The following is an 18,662-nucleotide window of genomic DNA, read 5'->3' on the forward strand; positions in this document are numbered from 1 at the left end:
AAGTGTGTACATTATTAACTATAGGACAAATTTTCTTGATTGTTTCAATTCATTGCTTCTTGAAATTTTGAATTACTTTTTCATCTCTGGAAGAATGTGTCTTAAATCTACTAAAAATGTTAAATGCTCCATGATCTTTCTGAAGAATCTCGCGGATTTCTAATAAGTGCTGTTGTGCTCTATCAGCTCAAATTTAAACGAAACCGAACGTTTCATTACTTGTATGTATATAAACCTTGAATCGATAAAAAAAAACTTCTTAACTTTATGAGGAATGTAGAATTAAAAAAACGTAGGATAAAAAAAACCCATATTATGTATTGATCAGAGGTTACCTAGCGAAACGAAAAGTAGCAGTAAACCTATTCTCATAGCTGCCGAATCTACAGCGAAAATTTCATACAAATCGGCCCAACCGTTTTAAAGGAGTTTGCACACTAACACCGTAAGGCCCACTCCACGCGATCCGCGGCTGCCGCGGTACCGCGAGTTAACCACCGAACATATGGTGTGATATATATTATATGTATAAGTAATTCGTATTAGAAATCTGTTTCACGTTGTCCCACACATACATTTATAAGCTAGATTAGATTGAAAATCAAATAATAAAATAGAGTCAGGCGGCATTAGGAACTCAACGTGTTAACAACTCATCGAAATATCGAAATATATTAACTCGCGGAAAACGCGTATAACTTTCATTGTCAAAACAGAACTTCGGTTCGCCTCGGCTCGGCTCGGTACGGTTGATGTTGAACATCAACAAATCTGCGGAACTGCAGGCGCCGCGGTAGGTTTGACAGCTCGCCGCGGAATTTGACAGCTGAGCGCAGCCAACTGGTATACAAGTTATACGCGTTTTCCGCGGTACCGCCGTTGGGCCTGTGGTACCGCGGTTCCTGTTACAGTATGCATGGAGCTGCATGATGTAAATTCGAACCTAAGTTTTACCGTGTAGCATCCTGTATTTATTTTGAGCGGCATAACAATCCTTATTCAATTTTAACTAACATTTTATTGCATAATTCCTAACGTTTTTCACGATTGGCGTCGAATTTAATATTTGAACTTTTGCTGCTCCAACTTTGTTCCCGTCAGTAACACATTTCTTACAAAGGGGCATTCAGGGGCAGTCCTGCTTCAATGCATTCTGCTAACTGAAATGATTTCTGTCTTTTGTGCGATTGTTGAAACCTAACAATAACGGTATACATTTGAAAGCATTTGAACGTATGAACAACCTTGATTTTAGACACAATATTTATAGATCATTCACTGAGATGCTGCCCAAAACCAGCCTGTCGATCCAAAGGTGGCGTTCGGTGGATTTAAGCGGACCTATTGGAAGAATCACAAAATTTCTTGTGTACTTACGAAAGAACGAATATTGTTGTCCTCCTTTCTCCTGTCGTCTTTCGGAGTTAATAAATGAACATGATTACAAGACAGAATTGAAAATAATCACCAAAATTCCCAACATTGACGCAACTAAAAATGCTGTAGAGCATTGACGCCCCGCCTTCGTTTTACATGAATATCAGTACTTGACCTCGGCGGCCCAAATTTAAAGATAAGGATGAAGTCGTCATTAAACGAGATGCTGACGGCCTTCATTGAAATATCGCCAAGAATTTGCCATAACAGAGATTAAAGTATGAGGATCTTGACCCGGGAAACAGCACATTGCCAGCTGCTGTGGCTCTGAGTTCAGGTTCTGACAGAGGAGAAAGCAAATATTGCCATCATTTTGTATGTTCGATCTATCAATTATGTCTCGAGCATGACTGATTTGGTGGCTGTATGATCAAAAACAGCAAATATTCTATTTAACAGAATGTTATTTGTGGCTTACAAGGATTTGAATCGAAACATCATTCGTATGACTTCTTCTTGTGTGATGAAAAGTGTAATCGATGTAAAATTTTACAATCTACAATGCTACTGTTGGATTGTCCTTTAGGAATGCTAGAAATTGATGGAGGTGTTGTAGGTGTTGCTAATATACAATACAGTGATACCTTCACAAAGGATTTTAATTTGTTTTGAAATAAAGGAAATGAAAATAATTGAAATGTGATTAATCCATTAAAATCCCAAAATACATTTATTTCATTTTTTTTATTTTAAAATCAACAAACGCGTAATCAAAGTCATATTGTTATTATCAAGCCTACTCCGTATGATTCGCCGTGTTTGTTTGTTTTTTAAATGTATTTTTTGATAGCACGTTGCCCCTTTTGACAAAACGGAGCTCCAGGCACTTTGTGGTCGTGTGCGGCAATTTAGTGTTCTTCGTATCACAAATTTAGATTCCATCTCAACGCAAAATATAACTTATGGCCTATGGCTCGTGTTCCAAAAAACGTACCACGTTCCATTATCGGTACAGCTTCCCTGATAGGGTCGTTGTAAGAAGCTTATGATTCAGTTCAATCATAGACATCTTCCCAAGCGGACGCGTAATCGCACAACACTAGAACAACATGTTGCAGAGTATAAGTTCACAAATTTTAACGGTGGTAATCTTCATAGGAGCTGCTCATGGGTAGGAACTTCAGAGCTCTGGTGCTTTCTGTGTTCAGTGATAAACATTAGTGTAAAAATAATTTGCCCTCGATTATTCTATTTCAGTATACTGGTCGTGGGTCCCAAATTTATTCGGGCTAACCAAGACTACACGGTTGCGATCAGCAACTTTAAATCGAATCTGACCAATGTTAACCTAATATTACGTATCGAAGGTCGTACGGACGATGGAAGAAACGTTCTTAACGTAACGAAGATGGTTAATCTGCCGAACAATGTGAATAAAAGAATCTTCTTTAAGGTAAGACGAGGGCGTTCGAAAACACTAGTGCGTGAATGTTAAACACTTACTCACTTACAGATGCCTAAGGACTTATCATCTGGATTCTACAAAATTATGATCGAAGGACAGCGAGGCTTTGCCTTTTACAAGAAAGCTACTTTGGTGTACCTTGGAAAATCCGAATCTGGCTTAATACAGATCAATAAACCAGCGTTCAAACCGGGCGATACGGTTCAATTTCGTGTGATTGTGTTGGATACCGAGTTGAAACCTCCATCGCGTGTAAAAACAGTTCACGTGACGATCTGTGATCCTCAAAACAATGTGGTTCGGCAGTGGGCCTCGGCAGAACTGCATGTCGGAGTGTTTGAGAATAATCTTCAAATCTCGCCGACTCCAATGCTCGGTATATGGAACATCTCGGTACAGTTGGACGGAGAACTACTCGTATCCAAGACATTCGAGGTAAAGGAGTATGTGTTGTCTTCATTTGACATAGAGGTGGTACCAACCGTTATTCCTCTGGGGGAGCACCAAAGTTTGAGTCTGACGATAACAGCTAACTACCATGTTCGAAAACCGGTGAAGGGTTTGGCCATAGTGGAGTTGTATTTGGAAGACGATAAGTTATACCAGCAAAAAGAGTTCGAAATACACGGCATTCGACATGTAGAGATGCGATTCTTTCGAAGCTTGGAGATGCAGGACGACCAACAAGATGTACGTGTAAAGACGACCTTCATCGAGCAGAGTTCAAGTAAGGAAAGTGTTGAACAACGATTCATAACTAATGACTAACAACTAATTCTAACATTCAGATCACACCGTGGTGAAAGAATCTCAAATCACTGTGTACAAATATGTGTACAGTGTGGAGTTGATAAAAGATATCTCTTACTTCCGTCCGGGACTTCCCTTCAAATGTGCGCTTCAGTTCCGATACCACGATGGAACACCTGCTAAAGGTATCACCGGTAAGGTAGAAGTGATGGACATCGAATACCAAACTAATGCCACTAGTGACGATGAAGGTTTGATCAAATTAGAGCTGAATCCGACCGACAATATAGAAGAGATGTATATAACCGTAAGTGAACTATCGTGCTGTTTAGTAAATGTTTTTAATGATCTTGATTATTTTTTTTAAGTTTTCTAACCAAGACGGATTCTACTTTAACGAGGGAGTGGACAAAGCGGGTGGCGTTACAAATGTGTTTATAAAACTGGAATTAAACTCACCGTGAGTAGTAGCAAAGAATGTTAAAATATTTTATTTATATAAAAAAAACCCGTATCTTGTTCTACTTCCAGGATTAAGAAGAACAAGATATTGCAATTTTGGGTAACGTCTAACGAACAAATGACATTCTTCGTCTACTATGTGATATCGAAGGGCAACATCATTGATGCCGGTTTTATCAGTCCGAATAAGCAGAATAAATATCCACTTCGGTTCAAGGCCACGGAGAAGATGATACCGAAGGCGAAAGTTATCGTAATGACTGTAGTAAACAAAACGGTATTGCACGACGTCTTGGACATTGATTTCGATGAGCTTCTAAACAAGGTTAGTAAACGTAGACTTTACTTCTTACACTGTTCCAAGGAATCTGAATTATGTATCTCTTTCAAAATAGATTAAAATGAGCATTAACAAGCAGGAAGTTAAACCAGGACAGGAAATTGAGATTCTCATGTCTGGACGACCAGGATCGTATGTTGGATTAGCGGCTTACGTCAAAGATGTGTTGGAATTTAACCAGAACCATGATTTGTTCTGGAAGGACATCATGCGCGTGTATAACGGATTCGGCCTGAACGTCGAGAATGAGTTTGACAAGTTTAGTGTATGTTGGACAATAGAGGTAGTTGAACGATTCTTTAAAGGAATGATGTGTTCACTTCACAGAGTATGGGAGTGTTCGTAACGACGTTGGATGACATCACCTTCAATGAAGCCCACGATATGTTGGCACGAGAAGGACTGTATACAGACAATCCCATAACTAAATTAGCCTTGTACCGCACGAACTTTGCAGAATCATGGTTATGGAAGAATGTTACCATTGGAGGGTCTGGAACTCACAAGATGATCGAGGTAGTACCGGATACAATCACATCTTGGTACTTGACGGGGTTCTCCATTGATCCGGAGTATGGTTTTGGCATCATCAAAAAGCCCATTGAGTTCACGACGATTCTACCATTCTACATTGTTGATAGCCTTCCGTACTCCATCAAACGAGGTGAAGTCGTCGAGTTGCAGTTTACACTGTTTAACAATCTTGGAGAAGAGTACAACGCTGAAGTGACTCTGTACAACGTGTTCAAACAGATGGAATTTATTGGACGTCCTCTGGAAGGTAAGTGTCCTTGAAGTAATCTCTTGAAGTGATCTATTCCATTGAAGTACATAACAGTCTCCTATCTGCAGCTGAAAACTACACGAAATCCGTGAGCGTTCCTTCAAAGCTTGGTGTTCCAATCTCATTTCTGGTGAAGGCGCGATCACTTGGAGAGATCACTGTACGGATTGAAGCTACGATCAAGTCTATTCAAGAAAAGGAAGGACTGGAGAAAGTGATCCGAGTTACGCCAGAAAGTTTGCTAAAGCAGGAATCTCGATCGTTTTACTTCGAAACAAAGAGCAATCGTACCTTCTTTATTTATTTAGATATGAAATGGCCGAAGGTAGATAAAGGTTTGTCAAAGATTATGTTCCGAGTGAATCGTGAGTATCAAAAAGTATAAAGAAATCGTGATTTAAATGTGGTTGATATTGATATATCTTTTTGTGCATCCAGCCAATCTGCTTCAAACACTTACTATAAACAACTTATATGATCTGCTTGCTGTCTGGTATGGTGATGGAGAGCAGACTATGGCTAACTTTGCACCAAACATCTTGGTGCTCGATTACTTGTTTGCTATTGGTTCGAAGGAACAGAATCTCATCGTTAGAGCTACCTTTATGATACTCCAAGGGTACTTCAATCAGATGCTTTATCATCAGACAGATGGATCATTTGGTGTGTGGCAAAATTATGGTGGCAGCGTCTTCCTTACCGCTTTCGTCGCGAAATCGATGCAAACTGCGTCGAAATTTATAACCGAAGTTGATGTAGCGATGGTCGAGAAGGCTTATGATTGGCTTGCTTCGAAGCAACACAGCTCCGGAAGATTCGATGAGGTTGGTCATGTGCAGCAAAAAGATATGCAAGGCGGTCTACGTAATGGCATTTCACTGACATCATACGTGCTGACAGCGCTTCTAGAGAACGAGAACGCCAAAGTGAAGCACGCGGCAGTGATCCAAAAGGCAATGAGTTACCTCAGCAGTAAGGTGGAATACATCCAAAATCCTTACGATCTGTCTATTGCGACCTACGCGTTGATGTTGTACGGACATGAAAAGAAGACTACAACATTAGACAAGCTCATCGGTCTTTCTACAACCACAAATCATGATAACGATATGGTACGATACTGGAACACGACCAACAGCATAGAAGCGACCGCTTACGCGTTGTTGTCATTTGTGTTAGCGGAGAAGTATGAGGACGGTATTCCGGTGATGCGATGGCTAGTAAATCAACGCTATGTTACCGGAAGCTTCCCACGCACTCAGGACACCTTCGTAGGACTGAAGGCATTGACAAAGTTGACGGAAAAAATTTCTCCCTCGCGAAATAACTACACCATTCAGCTGAAGTATAAGAAGGCTACGCGGTATTTCCACATAAACTCACAAGACGTGAATATTATCGACTTCGAGGACATACCGGAGGACACAAAGTCTCTGGAGATCAATGTTGATGGAGTCGGGTTCGGATTGTTGCAGGTGATTTATCAGTACAGTTTAAATATCGTGAACTTCGAGCAGCGATTTAAGCTGGATGTAGATAAACAAAACACTGGCTCCGACTACGAACTGCGGCTGAAGGTGTGTGCTAACTACATACCAAAATTGATGGATAAGCGTTCGAACATGGCGCTGATCGAGGTGTACTTCCCTAGCGGATACGTTGTCGACCAGAATGCGATCAGCGAGCAGACTTACTTCAATCCGATACAGGTGAGATGATTATACGTTTTTAAAGTTGTAAGAAAAACCCTCTAACCAATGCAACCATTTACAGAAAACCGAAATTAGGTACGGCGGCACATCCGTTGTTGTGTATTACAACAATATGGGCTTCGAGTGGAACTGCTTTACCGTGACGGCTTACAGACGGTTGAAGGTGGCTCTGAAGCGTCCAGCATATGTAGTCGTGTACGATTATTACGACCCCAGTGAGTATTTAAGATGCAAATGGTTGGAAAATTCCACTGACGAGAATTTATTTTCAATTTGTATTCTTTTTTAGCTTTGAATGCCATTAAATTGTACGAAGTGGATAATCAAGAAGTTTGCGAAATATGCGACGAAGGTGATTGTCCCAAGGAATGCAAGAAAGGTTGATTAACCTGTTTCAAATCACAAGCCAGCAATAAAATGTTTCTCCCAAGAAGAGGTACGATCTTGGGCGCGCCCAGCATATGTGATCGTGTACGATTACTACGACCCCAGTGAGTATATAAGATGCAAATGGTTGGAACATTCCACTCGCGAGATTTTATTTTCTCCTTTCATTTCTGTTTTTTAGATTTGAATGCCATAAAATTGTACGAAGTGGATAATCAAGAAGTTTGCGAAATATGCGACGAAGGTGATTGTCCCAAGGAATGCAAGAAAGGTTGATTAACCTGTTTCAAATCACAAGCCAGCAATAAAATGTTTCTCCCAAGAAGAGGTACGATATGGGCAGCTTCGACTTGAATTCGGTTCAGTCTATACATGCCTAGTGAAATAAACTAAATGTAAATCCTATTATGCAATCCATCGAAATTAAACTTCTTTGAGAAAAACTCTCGAAACTGTTAGAGTTGCGCGGTAAAGAAATGTAATAGAAAACGCGTGCAGTCTTGGTGCCGTTCTGTTTCCAACTGTATATTCATTTGTCCGAGTTCATTTTTACATGCAAAGTTCACTTACTGCCCTAAATGAATAGTCCAAACAACTTATCTAGTATGATTCCTAAATAAATTAATTCATGTAACTCCTAATCTATTTTCAACACATGTCGTTGTATTATACACTTTACGTTTTGTTGAATAAAATTGCACATATAAATCGTCATGTGTACCTACTTTGATTGATTGATAATTGATTATGCGTGTTGAAAAAATGGTTATGCCTACTTGATAACTTCCGTATGAAAATCACAAAAGAACTCATAATATTGGCCAGAGGCCACCTAGCGAAACGAAAAGTAGCGGTAAACATATTCTCATACCTAACGAACGTTCTGCGAAAATTTCATATAAATTGGTTCAGCTGTTTAAGTGGAGTTTGCACACTAACACCGCGACACGAGAATTTTATATACATACTAGCTTACCCGGCAAACCTAGCTTTGCCCTTTAACATGCGTTTTTCAATTAAAGCAAACATTTTTAGTGTTCAACTTTGATTCGTGTGGTATTATTAGAGCGTCGATTAGAGAATATCGTTGATTATTCGAAAATTCTGAAATTATTGCCATTCTTAATCCAAATGATATTCCTAATCAAAGCATTTTTTCTTCTTCTTTTCTGCTGCTTCAGGAGGCATTTCTGACTTTCCTTGACGATTGGGATTTAATATCAGATTCTTCCGTGTAAGGCGCCGATTCCACATGTACCACCGAGCCGCAAATCACTAAATAGCATTTTTTAATTATTCACACATTTGCTTTTTACTTATTTATCACTCACTTTACGCTTTAATGAATAAAATTGCACAAATAAATCGTCATGTGTACCTACTTTGATTGATTTATTTGTTAGAACTTTTTTGTTTCAGTAGTGTTCAACATTATTCGTGTTGAAAAAATGGCTATGCCTACTTGATAACTCCCGTATGAAAATCAGAAAAGAACTCATAATATTGGCCAGAGGCCACCTAGCGAAACGAACTATAGCGCTAAACCTATTCTCATACCTAACGAACGTTCAGTGAAAATTTCATACAAATTGGTTCAGCCGTTTAAGAGGAGTTTGCACACTAACACCGCGACACGAGAATTTTATATATATAGATATACCTAGATAAAAGAAGAAGATAGAAGAAGATAATTTTCGTTTTTTAACCTCGAAAGTTGGTCAAATTTTTTTTAATGAGCTATATTAAGTAATGAAGTAGGTAAGTAAGTAATAAATGACAGAGTCTTGTCTTAAGGCCATGTTCGGATTACTTTTCAATCTATTGATGTATGAATGATTGTTTATTGAGAAAAAAAAAGTTTTTTCTTAACGAGAAAAGTCTTTTTCGGGATTAATAGTTAATCTTTTAAAATATTTCTAGCAACGTGTGTAACAAACGTATTTACATAATATATTTTAAGACATTGCTTAAATTATCTTAGAACTTTCATATTTTAACTCCAGAAATGGCTAATTTAAACATAATTTCCTTTAAAGTTAACATCGCTATATAAATTCTACTCGTGCAGTAACGCAGCGTTACTGCAGTGTTGGCATACCGGTTTTTCTATGCCAGTGTTGTAAAACTATAATTTGCCCAATATGAAAGCTCAATCAACAAACCCTGCATGATCACTAGGATTGGTTTCGTTTTTTGATTGTTGTACAAATCTAAACCTACTTCGACTTATCGAAATGTTAATCGATACGATCAAATGCTCAAAACGATGGTTTACGGTAGGACGATGCTAAATATTCCTTAGTAGGCTGGCTTAACAAATGGTAAAATTGGTGCGGTTTCCATAAGTTGTTGACTAAGCGAAAGTATTCAAGAAAGCAAAAGGAACCGCATTTTTCCACCAGAATATTATTTGAAAGCGATTACACGAAGATTTAACATTTTTGAATTACTGAGCGGAATTGTAGAATGGTTGTGGCGCCGGTATCTACACCACAGGACCAGGGTTCCAATCCTATCCGGGCCAAAGCCCCGTACGCAGGACCGACAGTTTCGCTACGGGTAAATGAAATCAATATGATAAATGATAATATTACTAGGATCGGGGAACCGGGCCACCGGGCCGCAATTGACCACAGCCAATTTTGAAAAACAGCGAAAACATCCATTAATATAGTGAGTTAAACTGATCTCATGCGTTGTCGGTAAGGGTAAGGAATGTTGGAATTTACTTAGACATTTTATTCAACAAGTTTCTATATTTTTTGGTTGTAGAAAACGGAATACATGTCTGCGCTATGAAAATATTCCTTTTCCGTGATCGATCCTACAATGACACACCATGAAATCAGGATTGAAGAGACGTCCAGTGTGCCTCAATGGTAGTTTTCTCAGACTCCTAACAAAATCTTCCATACTTGAATTTTACCTATTTTGGCGATTGTATTAGAATTATTGTGCGCAATTCTGACGGAGCCAAGTCCGTTGCGCAAATGGATAGTAAATTGGAAATTTTACATGATTGAAAAGATGCAATTCCACGATGGCCGGGTTGAAGTTGGACGTGACCAACTTTCGAATCAGCAAAAAGAACGTATAATTCTCAAATCGGATCGTTTCTTTTGGTTATAGCAAATGAAAAACATATGATGTTCGAAGTAAATTGGCATATTCAGTCTGTAAGGCTGGATTTAACTGTAAGTATCGTAGTATCGTCAAAGTTTACCGCTGTATCGACACAACACTGGTCAAGTATTGAAAACGCTGCCCTTGATGCTTAATAACTAACTAAGTGCTTCGTTTGGGGAACGCGTTTGAGGTTAGAACCCAGCAAATCCATGCCGATAACAGGTCGCAATGATATCCTTCTACATGTGACGAAAACTCAATAGAATCGACATTACGTAGATCTCTTGCGTAGCCCTGTAACCGGGCCTATTAACTAGTCGCTATATAAATTCTACTCGTGCAGTAACGCAGCGTTACTGCAGTGTTGGCATACCGGTTTTTCTATGCCAGTGTTGTAAAACTATAATTTGCCCAATATGAAAGCTCAATCAACAAACCCTGCATGATCACTAGGATTGGTTTCGTTTTTTGATTGTTGTACAAATCTAAACCTACTTCAACTTATCGAAATGTTAATCGATACGATCAAATGCTCAAAACGATGGTTTACGGTAGGACGATGCTAAATATTCCTTAGTAGGCTGGCTTAACAAATGGTAAAATTGGTGCGGTTTCCAGAGTGTGTTGGCCAAGTGAAAATAAGCAAAAGTTCAAGAAAGCAAAATTAACTACATTTTAACAGCAGAATATTAGTTTGAAGCAATTCAACGAAGATTTGTCATTTTTAATTGCTGAGCGAGAATTGCTGAATGGTAGCGGCGCGGATTTGTACACCACAGAACGGGCGATCAAATCCCTTCCGGGCTAAACTTACGTACGCAGGACAGACTGTCTCGCTACGGGTTAATAAAGCCAAGGAAAGTTAGCAATGGCTGGCCAAGACCTCTTCAAGTTGTAGTGAATTTTAAAAAAGAAGGAGAGTAAATGGTGATGCCCATACAGGAGAAAAGGAATAGCTGGAGAAGATGATGATAATATTGCCAGGACTGGGCAACCGGGCCACCGGGCCACCATTGACCACAGCAAATTTTGAAAAACAGTGAAAACATCCATTAATATACTGCGTTAAACAGATCTGATTTGCTGTCGGTAAGGGGTAAGGAATTTGATTAGACATTTTATTCAAAAATTTTCTATTTTTAATGGTTGTAGAAAACGGAATACATGTCATGCGCTCCGAAAATATTTCCTTTCCGTGGTCGATCCTACAATGGCACATCATGAAACCAAAACTGGAGAGACCCGATGTGCATCTTAAACGGAATTTTCTAAGCCTTCCATGAACCTCTTCAATGTTTGGATTTTCTCTATTTCGGCGATTGTAGCAGAACTATTGTAAAGAAATTCTGACGGAGCCAAGATAGTAAATTGGACATTCCAGATGGTTGAAAAGAAGTAATTAAAAACCACGATGGCCGGGCTGACATTGGCCTTGACCAACTTTGAAATCCTCAAAACGAACGAATAATTCTCAAATCGGATATTAGGAGCTCGCGGTGAAGGGTAAGGAATCATTAGATTTGATGAAAAATTGTTTCACAGGTTATTTTTCCTTTTGGTTGTAGCAGCTGAAATTCACCTAATGTTCGAAACAAATTGGCATGTTCAGTCTGTATGGCTGGATTTCATTGTAAGTACCGTAGTATCGCCAACGTAAGCCGTAATTACATCAGAACATTTTCAGCATGATAAAACAACTTCTACTAGATGTGACGAAAACTCCATAGAACATACCTCGGCATTACGTAGATCTGTTGTGTAGCCATGTAACCGGGCCTATTAACTAGTAAAATATAAATAAGCAATTTCTCACGCAACATATTATCAATTCATCGTTCACCATCACGTACGTATGAAGAATCTATTAATCGTTTAATTGCACTCACTCTCCCTCATTTGTATTCCACAGTTCACAGCACGCTGAAGTGTTTGGAAAAGCAAACCCCTCTCTTGGAAACGCGTTTGTTGTATTGAGTTGAATTTTTCTTCCTTCTCGTCTACTACCAAACAGCCGCACACATCCACATCGTTCAAGTAGAAGAAAAGCCCTCGAGCGCGATTCAATTATGGTTGAGGTTAACGCACATTAACCAACTCATTAATTTTTCGTGCCACGAAGAACTCGCCTCGCACACAGTGTTTGATTTAATTGCGATCAATTAAAGTTAAAAGCGGGTCAACACTTGGGCATGTGGAAGTGCAACCTGCTACGAACCACTTTGCAAAAAGGGAACGGAACCGGGCGCTAAGATGCTTTTAAACGATTCGGATCGTTTTCAGGATTTTATTTCAATTTCTTCCGTCTGTTATGTGCAAAAAGCTGTCTCGTAACGAGACGATTCAAAAGCGTCTGTCCCGACGCCACTCAGTCTAAGCGTATTAGACGCCATGTTACGTTGCGGGCTTTTTCTCAAAAACCCCCAAACGAGTTTTGCATCACTCATTGATGATCCGTTTCATTCAAGTTGTGGCCATGAAATAAATCTAACCAAGTAAACGGGAAGGACTTAAGGCGCAATAGGCGAGAAAATAACTTCCCGTTCGTCGTCAAGGATCGAAATAGATGGACCGTCTTTGTTCTCCCCCTCCACCCCCCCCCCCCCCCCTCCCTTCTCATTCTCCAGCATGGGATAAAGCTCCCAACGGGAGGATTACATTAAAAAATAATTAGACACGATTTGCCCTGGTAGAACGGGAGCAATTTTTACGCCTCACCAAATTGTGATTGAGGACATTCGCGCATCCCATTTGTCCATCCCTTGGTCCACGTTAAAACCCCGTCGGGAGATTATTACTGTTTTTTTCCTCTTTTGTTTTCCCATCTAACACCACTAAGAAAAACACCAAACCAAACACAGCAAAATGGCAACTGGCAGCGCGTAGCAAATCTCTGGTGTGCTTTTCTTGGAAAGATTAATTTTGATTTTGTTTTTGCCTCCATCTCGTCTACACCTTGCCTTGCCATCGGCGCCCGTTTGACACACCTTTTTCCGGTGGGACGCGAAACGAGCCCGGAACGAAAGTCCCGCGAGCGATAAATAGAACAAGTTGAACTTTCGTGTTACACCGACGCCACATTTGTGGCCGATGTTAATTTGTTGGCTCGTTTCCAAACATCGCTTATACCGTACTTTGTCAGATTGGAACGTTTGCTTTTTTTTCTCTCGCTTTTCTCTTCTGCAGCTGACGAAATGATGGTTTTCTTTTTTTAGAGCAACTACAGTAAAAACAAACAAAAGTCCGTTCCCAAGTTAATGGGTCGCAAGTAATGTAAACAGGATTGTTTTGCTGTCGGCTTTTAAGATCGTGGAAAGTTTATGTGCAGTTCTGTACTACTGCTGGCCTGGGCTGTTTCGTTGTTTTATGGAGGATTTTTTAAATGGCGGTTTTTTTAAAGTTTGATATTAACTTTATGTTTCATTTTAATGGTCGAGAACATTGCTGAATTTGGAGCAAGAAAAGCAAATTTCTTATTTAGACATCTTAAGTTCTCTTCAGTTTTAGTTCTTCCAAGTTTGATAAGCCTAAAGTTGAATATTCCTAAGATTAAAAAAAAAATACTTCTATTATCGTCACGTATATTACTCTTGGTCCGAATTAGACGAGCTCGTCAAGATCCTCCTATCTCCTTCAACTGTTTGGCACATTCGATGGCCCACGGTTAGCCAAAAGTCAGTTCCGCTGTGGTACAAATCAAACGATTGTCATTTTCTCCGCCTATGGAGAAAACAAAACACCCCAGCATAATACCGTCATTAATCACTGGTGGATGTTGTTTTTCCACAAACCATCCCTAACGAAGGCGACGCAATCACACTCAACACAAAAAAGGGGGCCGATCGAGAGATCCTTATGAGCTAGATGGCGTCCGAAAACGAAAGACCCCTCATCATCTCCTGCTACCCACTGTTCATAATTGACTCGGACATGAGAAAGTGCGCACTGCTCTACTTAAGACGATTAAGAAGCTGCTTCCACGTAGTTCCTGCGACGAACTAGACATCTGCCGACTGGAAGCGTTCGTTTGGCGACAGGATCATATCCTTTGTCTTCATTTTTCAAGATCAACCAAGTAATTTATCTTAATTAATAGCGCATTACAATTCAAGATTTGTCGCCCCATCAGTACCCGGTAAGCGGGTACCCTCCAGGGATACCCAGGGATCTGGTGGATGTCGGTGTCCCCGGTGATAACGGTGAACCAGTCTACGCCACTGCACAATCGTTGCCATTTTTCTTCCACTCTCCGGTCTGTTTTCATCGAGTATTAAAGATACATTAATAGTCCAGTTCGAAAGGGCACCGACGTGGTCCGTGTCCGTTCGAGATGTGTGTGTGTGTTTTTCTTTTTTCCCTTGTATAGGATACTTCGGGATCATAGGCCTACAATTCCGGGGGAAGGTATGGTGCTTACGCAGCAGAGTCCCCATTAAGCACGGCCCCACACCGTACTAATGTTTCGATAAAAGAGCTCCCATTTTTGGGACGCTTGAACCCTTACTCGGCCCTTAATGATGGCGTTATTGATGGCATTAAGAAAAGGGGTGTACATTTGTGTGTGTGGTCTGATTGGACAAGCTTGGGAATGCCTTCCGAATGCTGCCGGTCCTCATTAGCCATCGTGTACCGGCGTTTTAGTCTTTGTACTTGATTTCTGTCGCGTGCTTAGAATGTATAAATTATCAATTTCGGCTCACACCCCCACCGGTGAACGTGAAAGGGCAGTGGACACGGCAACGGTTTCGGTTCCCAGGGTAGTATACACTAGTCACCATCAACGCCGGCCGGTTAATTCACTCAATTAGCTGATTCGGTACGTTCCAGCACTCTGCTTCCATAGTGGATTGAAAGATTTTTTTCTTTTGAAGGATCAGCAAATAGAAATCCGACCAAAAATAGAACACGAATCTTGTCCGTCCATCAATGCATCTCGCATGTTCCTTTCCTAGTTGCTAACAGAATTACAACCACAACGACTAGATTCACGAGTATCCCCTCGCTTCCCAAGCGATCGTAATGCAACACTCAATTAGTGTTGGGCGGTGATGAAGCAGTTTCTTCGAGCTCTTCGATTTTTAGCGTATGGTTTTTTTGGGGCCCATGAGTTCCGGGGATTTGGTGAGACGGGGTGAGAAAAAAAAACATAACATCCAAACTGACACGCTCAGACAGAATAGCAATTTCCGGTGGAACGATTTTTCGCTACTCACGATATTAAGTAGTATCCCGTTCTAGCCCCTTGTAGCTTGACCGTCTCATACCTCAAAAACCTTGAAATACATACTCCCAATACCGGTGAACCATGTTTCGGTTTTTAGACCATCGCGCCTTTGTTTGAATAAACATTACCGCTTTTTCTCATGCACGCCGCGGAACAGGGATTTCCACCTTCCGATGAAAAGGCGTTCGGATTTATTCAAATGCGCCTTGATTGATTTCGCATTAACATTTTTTCTCATGCCCATACACTGAAAGCCTGGTGATGACGGTGCAGATTTGCACGCCGATTTGCCGGACTTCCCTCCAACGGGACGTGGATTATTCCACATTCGGATAGCAGCGTACCCGGCTCATAAATGATGCATCCATGCCGCCACCCGCAGGGAGTCACGCTGTGAGGACGCGTACACGAGAGACCGACCCTGGCAATTGTCAACTCATGCTACGATCGATGTGCTTCGGGCTGGAAACTGTGGTCACCTTGGGTGATGTTTGCCAACATTTTTGCCGACACCTTTCGCTTAAAAGGACGTTTAACCGCCTATAAGCTTCAAAGCGAACCAACCAACCGTGCTGCTCACGAAGGGTAAGAAGCCCTAACAGCAAAAGCTGTTCAGACAAACAGTTCACTCGTTTTCACCTTTGTCTTAAGCAGGAAAGCGCCGAAACTGATTGTCACGCACCGGTTTCTAATGGTTACTCTACAGACCGACGTGCCCGGTAGCTGACAGAAAGCGAAACAAACATAACACGGCCAAGACGTTGTCCTGCTGGTGGGGGACAAGAACAAGTCCAAGAAAAATGGTAAAAATCACAACGTGTTTTCTTTTCCAGGTTTCCTCAGCAGCGGAGGACAAAAACAAAACAACAATGACAACCAACAAGATGCTAATGAACTTCTCCCACACACACACATACAACATGGGGCTTGATGTTTGACCACGTGCGGACGTGCCACGGGGCCATTTACGTTTTTGGCGCAATTTATATTTGACATGCGAATAAACAAAAACGCCGTCGCTCAAACTTTTCCAATAGACACACACACACGCTGGTTTTTCTCGCTCGCTGATTGCAGCGCAAAGTTTCACCATTTTGGAAGCGGAAAAAAAGCACAAATGAAAGAAGAATTTGGCCTCAAATTGCTAATAGCGTTTTGGAGTAGGGCGGGAAGAGTGGGATAAAACAAAACTCCACCTTGGTTGGGCGAAACCAAAACACACGAACGGCTGTGCTCGTTTGGTGATAAGTGGTGTGGCCCGTATCACGCACGGTAGACGATAAAGAAGAGGACAATTTTACCTTGTAGGTAAGGAAATGGATTTTGATGGGCTTTTTTTTACAAGACATTGTCAGTCAGGGGAACATTTTCCTCCGAATGGATTGTAGTGTAATCAATGTAATTTGTTTTGGTTGCCATTTTGTTACCCGCCAACGCTCCACCTGCGGGTACTTAATGATATAATGTATTGGGAAGATAATTTCTTCCATTTTATACATCGTTATCGGAGTACGGATTGGTATAAGAGGAATAAAAGTGAAATGATATGCAAAATATATTACGAAACTTATTAATGGTCCTTTTCCGTTTGTTAATTGTAAATGTCTTTCATGCGTTAGAACCATTTTTTGAGTCGCTCAGTTGGTGAAATGAGCAAGTAGATATATTAGCCATTACGATCATTGCCATTAATTGTATTTCATGTCACCGAAGGGCTCTGGCTGTTTTAACTTGAATTTTAAGTGAAAATTCTTCTCGGTTTAAGACACACTACACAACTTTTAGTTAATTTTGTCTAATTAAAAAAAAGAGATTATCAAGAGTCTTTTTGGGATTGAATATCCCCTAGAAAATATTCTTCTAAATACTTTAAATGCACTTTAGAACTTCGAACTGACAAATTAATCCATGACTCGGTACATACAGGCGAGTCCTTGAGAATATAGCAACTCTTCAAAGAATTGAAAGCACAGAAATCCTGAACTTTAAAGATGCAATGAATTCTCCAATGAATGAAATGAACCAATTCTTCTAGGTAATTCTGAGACTCGAGGATGGACTCTTCTTAAAGTCAATAAAATTATTATTGCACGTATAGGAAATGGTTTTTATTAGTAATATCCTATGTAGGAAATTCGAGGAACCCTACCATCGACCAGGTGGTGTAAATTATCAAAGCATACCCCAGAATATTGATGTCATTGGCAAACGTCATCCTTAAGATATAGGTACAAATAAGATTCTAGTATTTTTGTTTGCTAAAGTTTTTTTTCCCTTTTTCTCTCTATTTCTCCCTCTCTTTCTCTTTCCTTTCTATCTCCAGTTTTATTTTCTCCATAAGATTGTCCACGCAGTATAACGTGTTTTGAGATCACCGTAGATCACACAACATAACAGCGTATCTTACCCAAAAGGCTAAATAGCAATAAAATGATGTTGCGAGCAATATCAAACCTTATTCCTGCACCGGAAACAATAAACACTGTTGTAGATTAATGTCAAATAATACATTCCAAAATAAAATAAATCGATTGATAAGCCTATCCACAATACATTATTGACCTTCAATTTCAATTCTACACATGTTCAAGTGTTCCCCATGAAGATATGCGGTAAAAAGTCAATCCAACCCATGTCACTCGTCGTACGAGCACTCGAGTACTCTCGAGGTAACATTTTAACATTTCCATACATGCCGATGTCACGTCACGAGAGTTTCCATCTCGAAGGAAACGTGGTAGGGCCTGCCTTTACACCTTCCCATACATTGCTCCCACATTTAATCGTTTGTTTTCCTGTATACTGAACCCAATTTAACGATAACGATCCGACACGGTCAATTAAGCAAGCACAATAAAATGCTTCGACCGAAAACCTCATCCATCTTTCATGTTTTTCTTCCGCAACGGAATCGAACTGCCGGCGGGCAACCCGAAGCTGCTTCCCGGTGAGCAAATAACGCTCGTATCGAACTTGCCCTACGTTTTTCTGGTCCATAGCAAACCTTCATCTCTGTGTTCCGTTTTTTTTTTCTTTAC

At 40.3% G+C, this 18,662-nt stretch overlaps 2 protein-coding genes across 5 annotated transcripts in view; one reads left to right on the top strand and one right to left on the bottom strand.

The window, feature by feature from the left end:
* Positions 1-18,662, bottom strand: part of LOC125769016 (protein O-mannosyl-transferase TMTC1-like) — a 148,320-nt gene that overhangs the window by 117,202 nt on the left and 12,456 nt on the right. The gene's annotated exons all lie outside the window — the stretch shown is intronic.
* On the top strand, positions 2,298-8,208 carry LOC125769040 (CD109 antigen-like). The gene is made up of 12 exons (XM_049437441.1): positions 2,298-2,548; positions 2,635-2,830; positions 2,891-3,569; positions 3,631-3,899; positions 3,961-4,052; positions 4,124-4,379; positions 4,450-4,659; positions 4,722-5,175; positions 5,247-5,543; positions 5,617-6,887; positions 6,952-7,105; positions 7,459-8,208. The coding sequence occupies exons 1-12, from the start codon at positions 2,487-2,489 to the stop codon at positions 7,551-7,553; spliced, it is 4,035 nt and encodes a 1,344-aa protein (XP_049293398.1). The 5' UTR covers positions 2,298-2,486; the 3' UTR covers positions 7,554-8,208.

This window comes from Anopheles funestus, chromosome 3RL (assembly GCF_943734845.2).
Source record: "Anopheles funestus chromosome 3RL, idAnoFuneDA-416_04, whole genome shotgun sequence".
Lineage (NCBI taxonomy): Eukaryota > Metazoa > Arthropoda > Insecta > Diptera > Culicidae > Anopheles > Anopheles funestus.

Excerpts from the sequence above, each read along its gene's own strand:
- LOC125769040 (XM_049437441.1), top strand. The coding sequence starts at position 2,487 with ATGTTGCAGAGTATAAGTTCACAAATTTTAACGGTGGTAATCTTCATA. Across the intron at positions 4,053-4,123 it reads AAACTGGAATTAAACTCACC|GATTAAGAAGAACAAGATAT; the intron begins GTGAGTAGTAGC and ends TTCTACTTCCAG. Across the intron at positions 4,380-4,449 it reads TCGATGAGCTTCTAAACAAG|ATTAAAATGAGCATTAACAA; the intron begins GTTAGTAAACGT and ends CTTTCAAAATAG.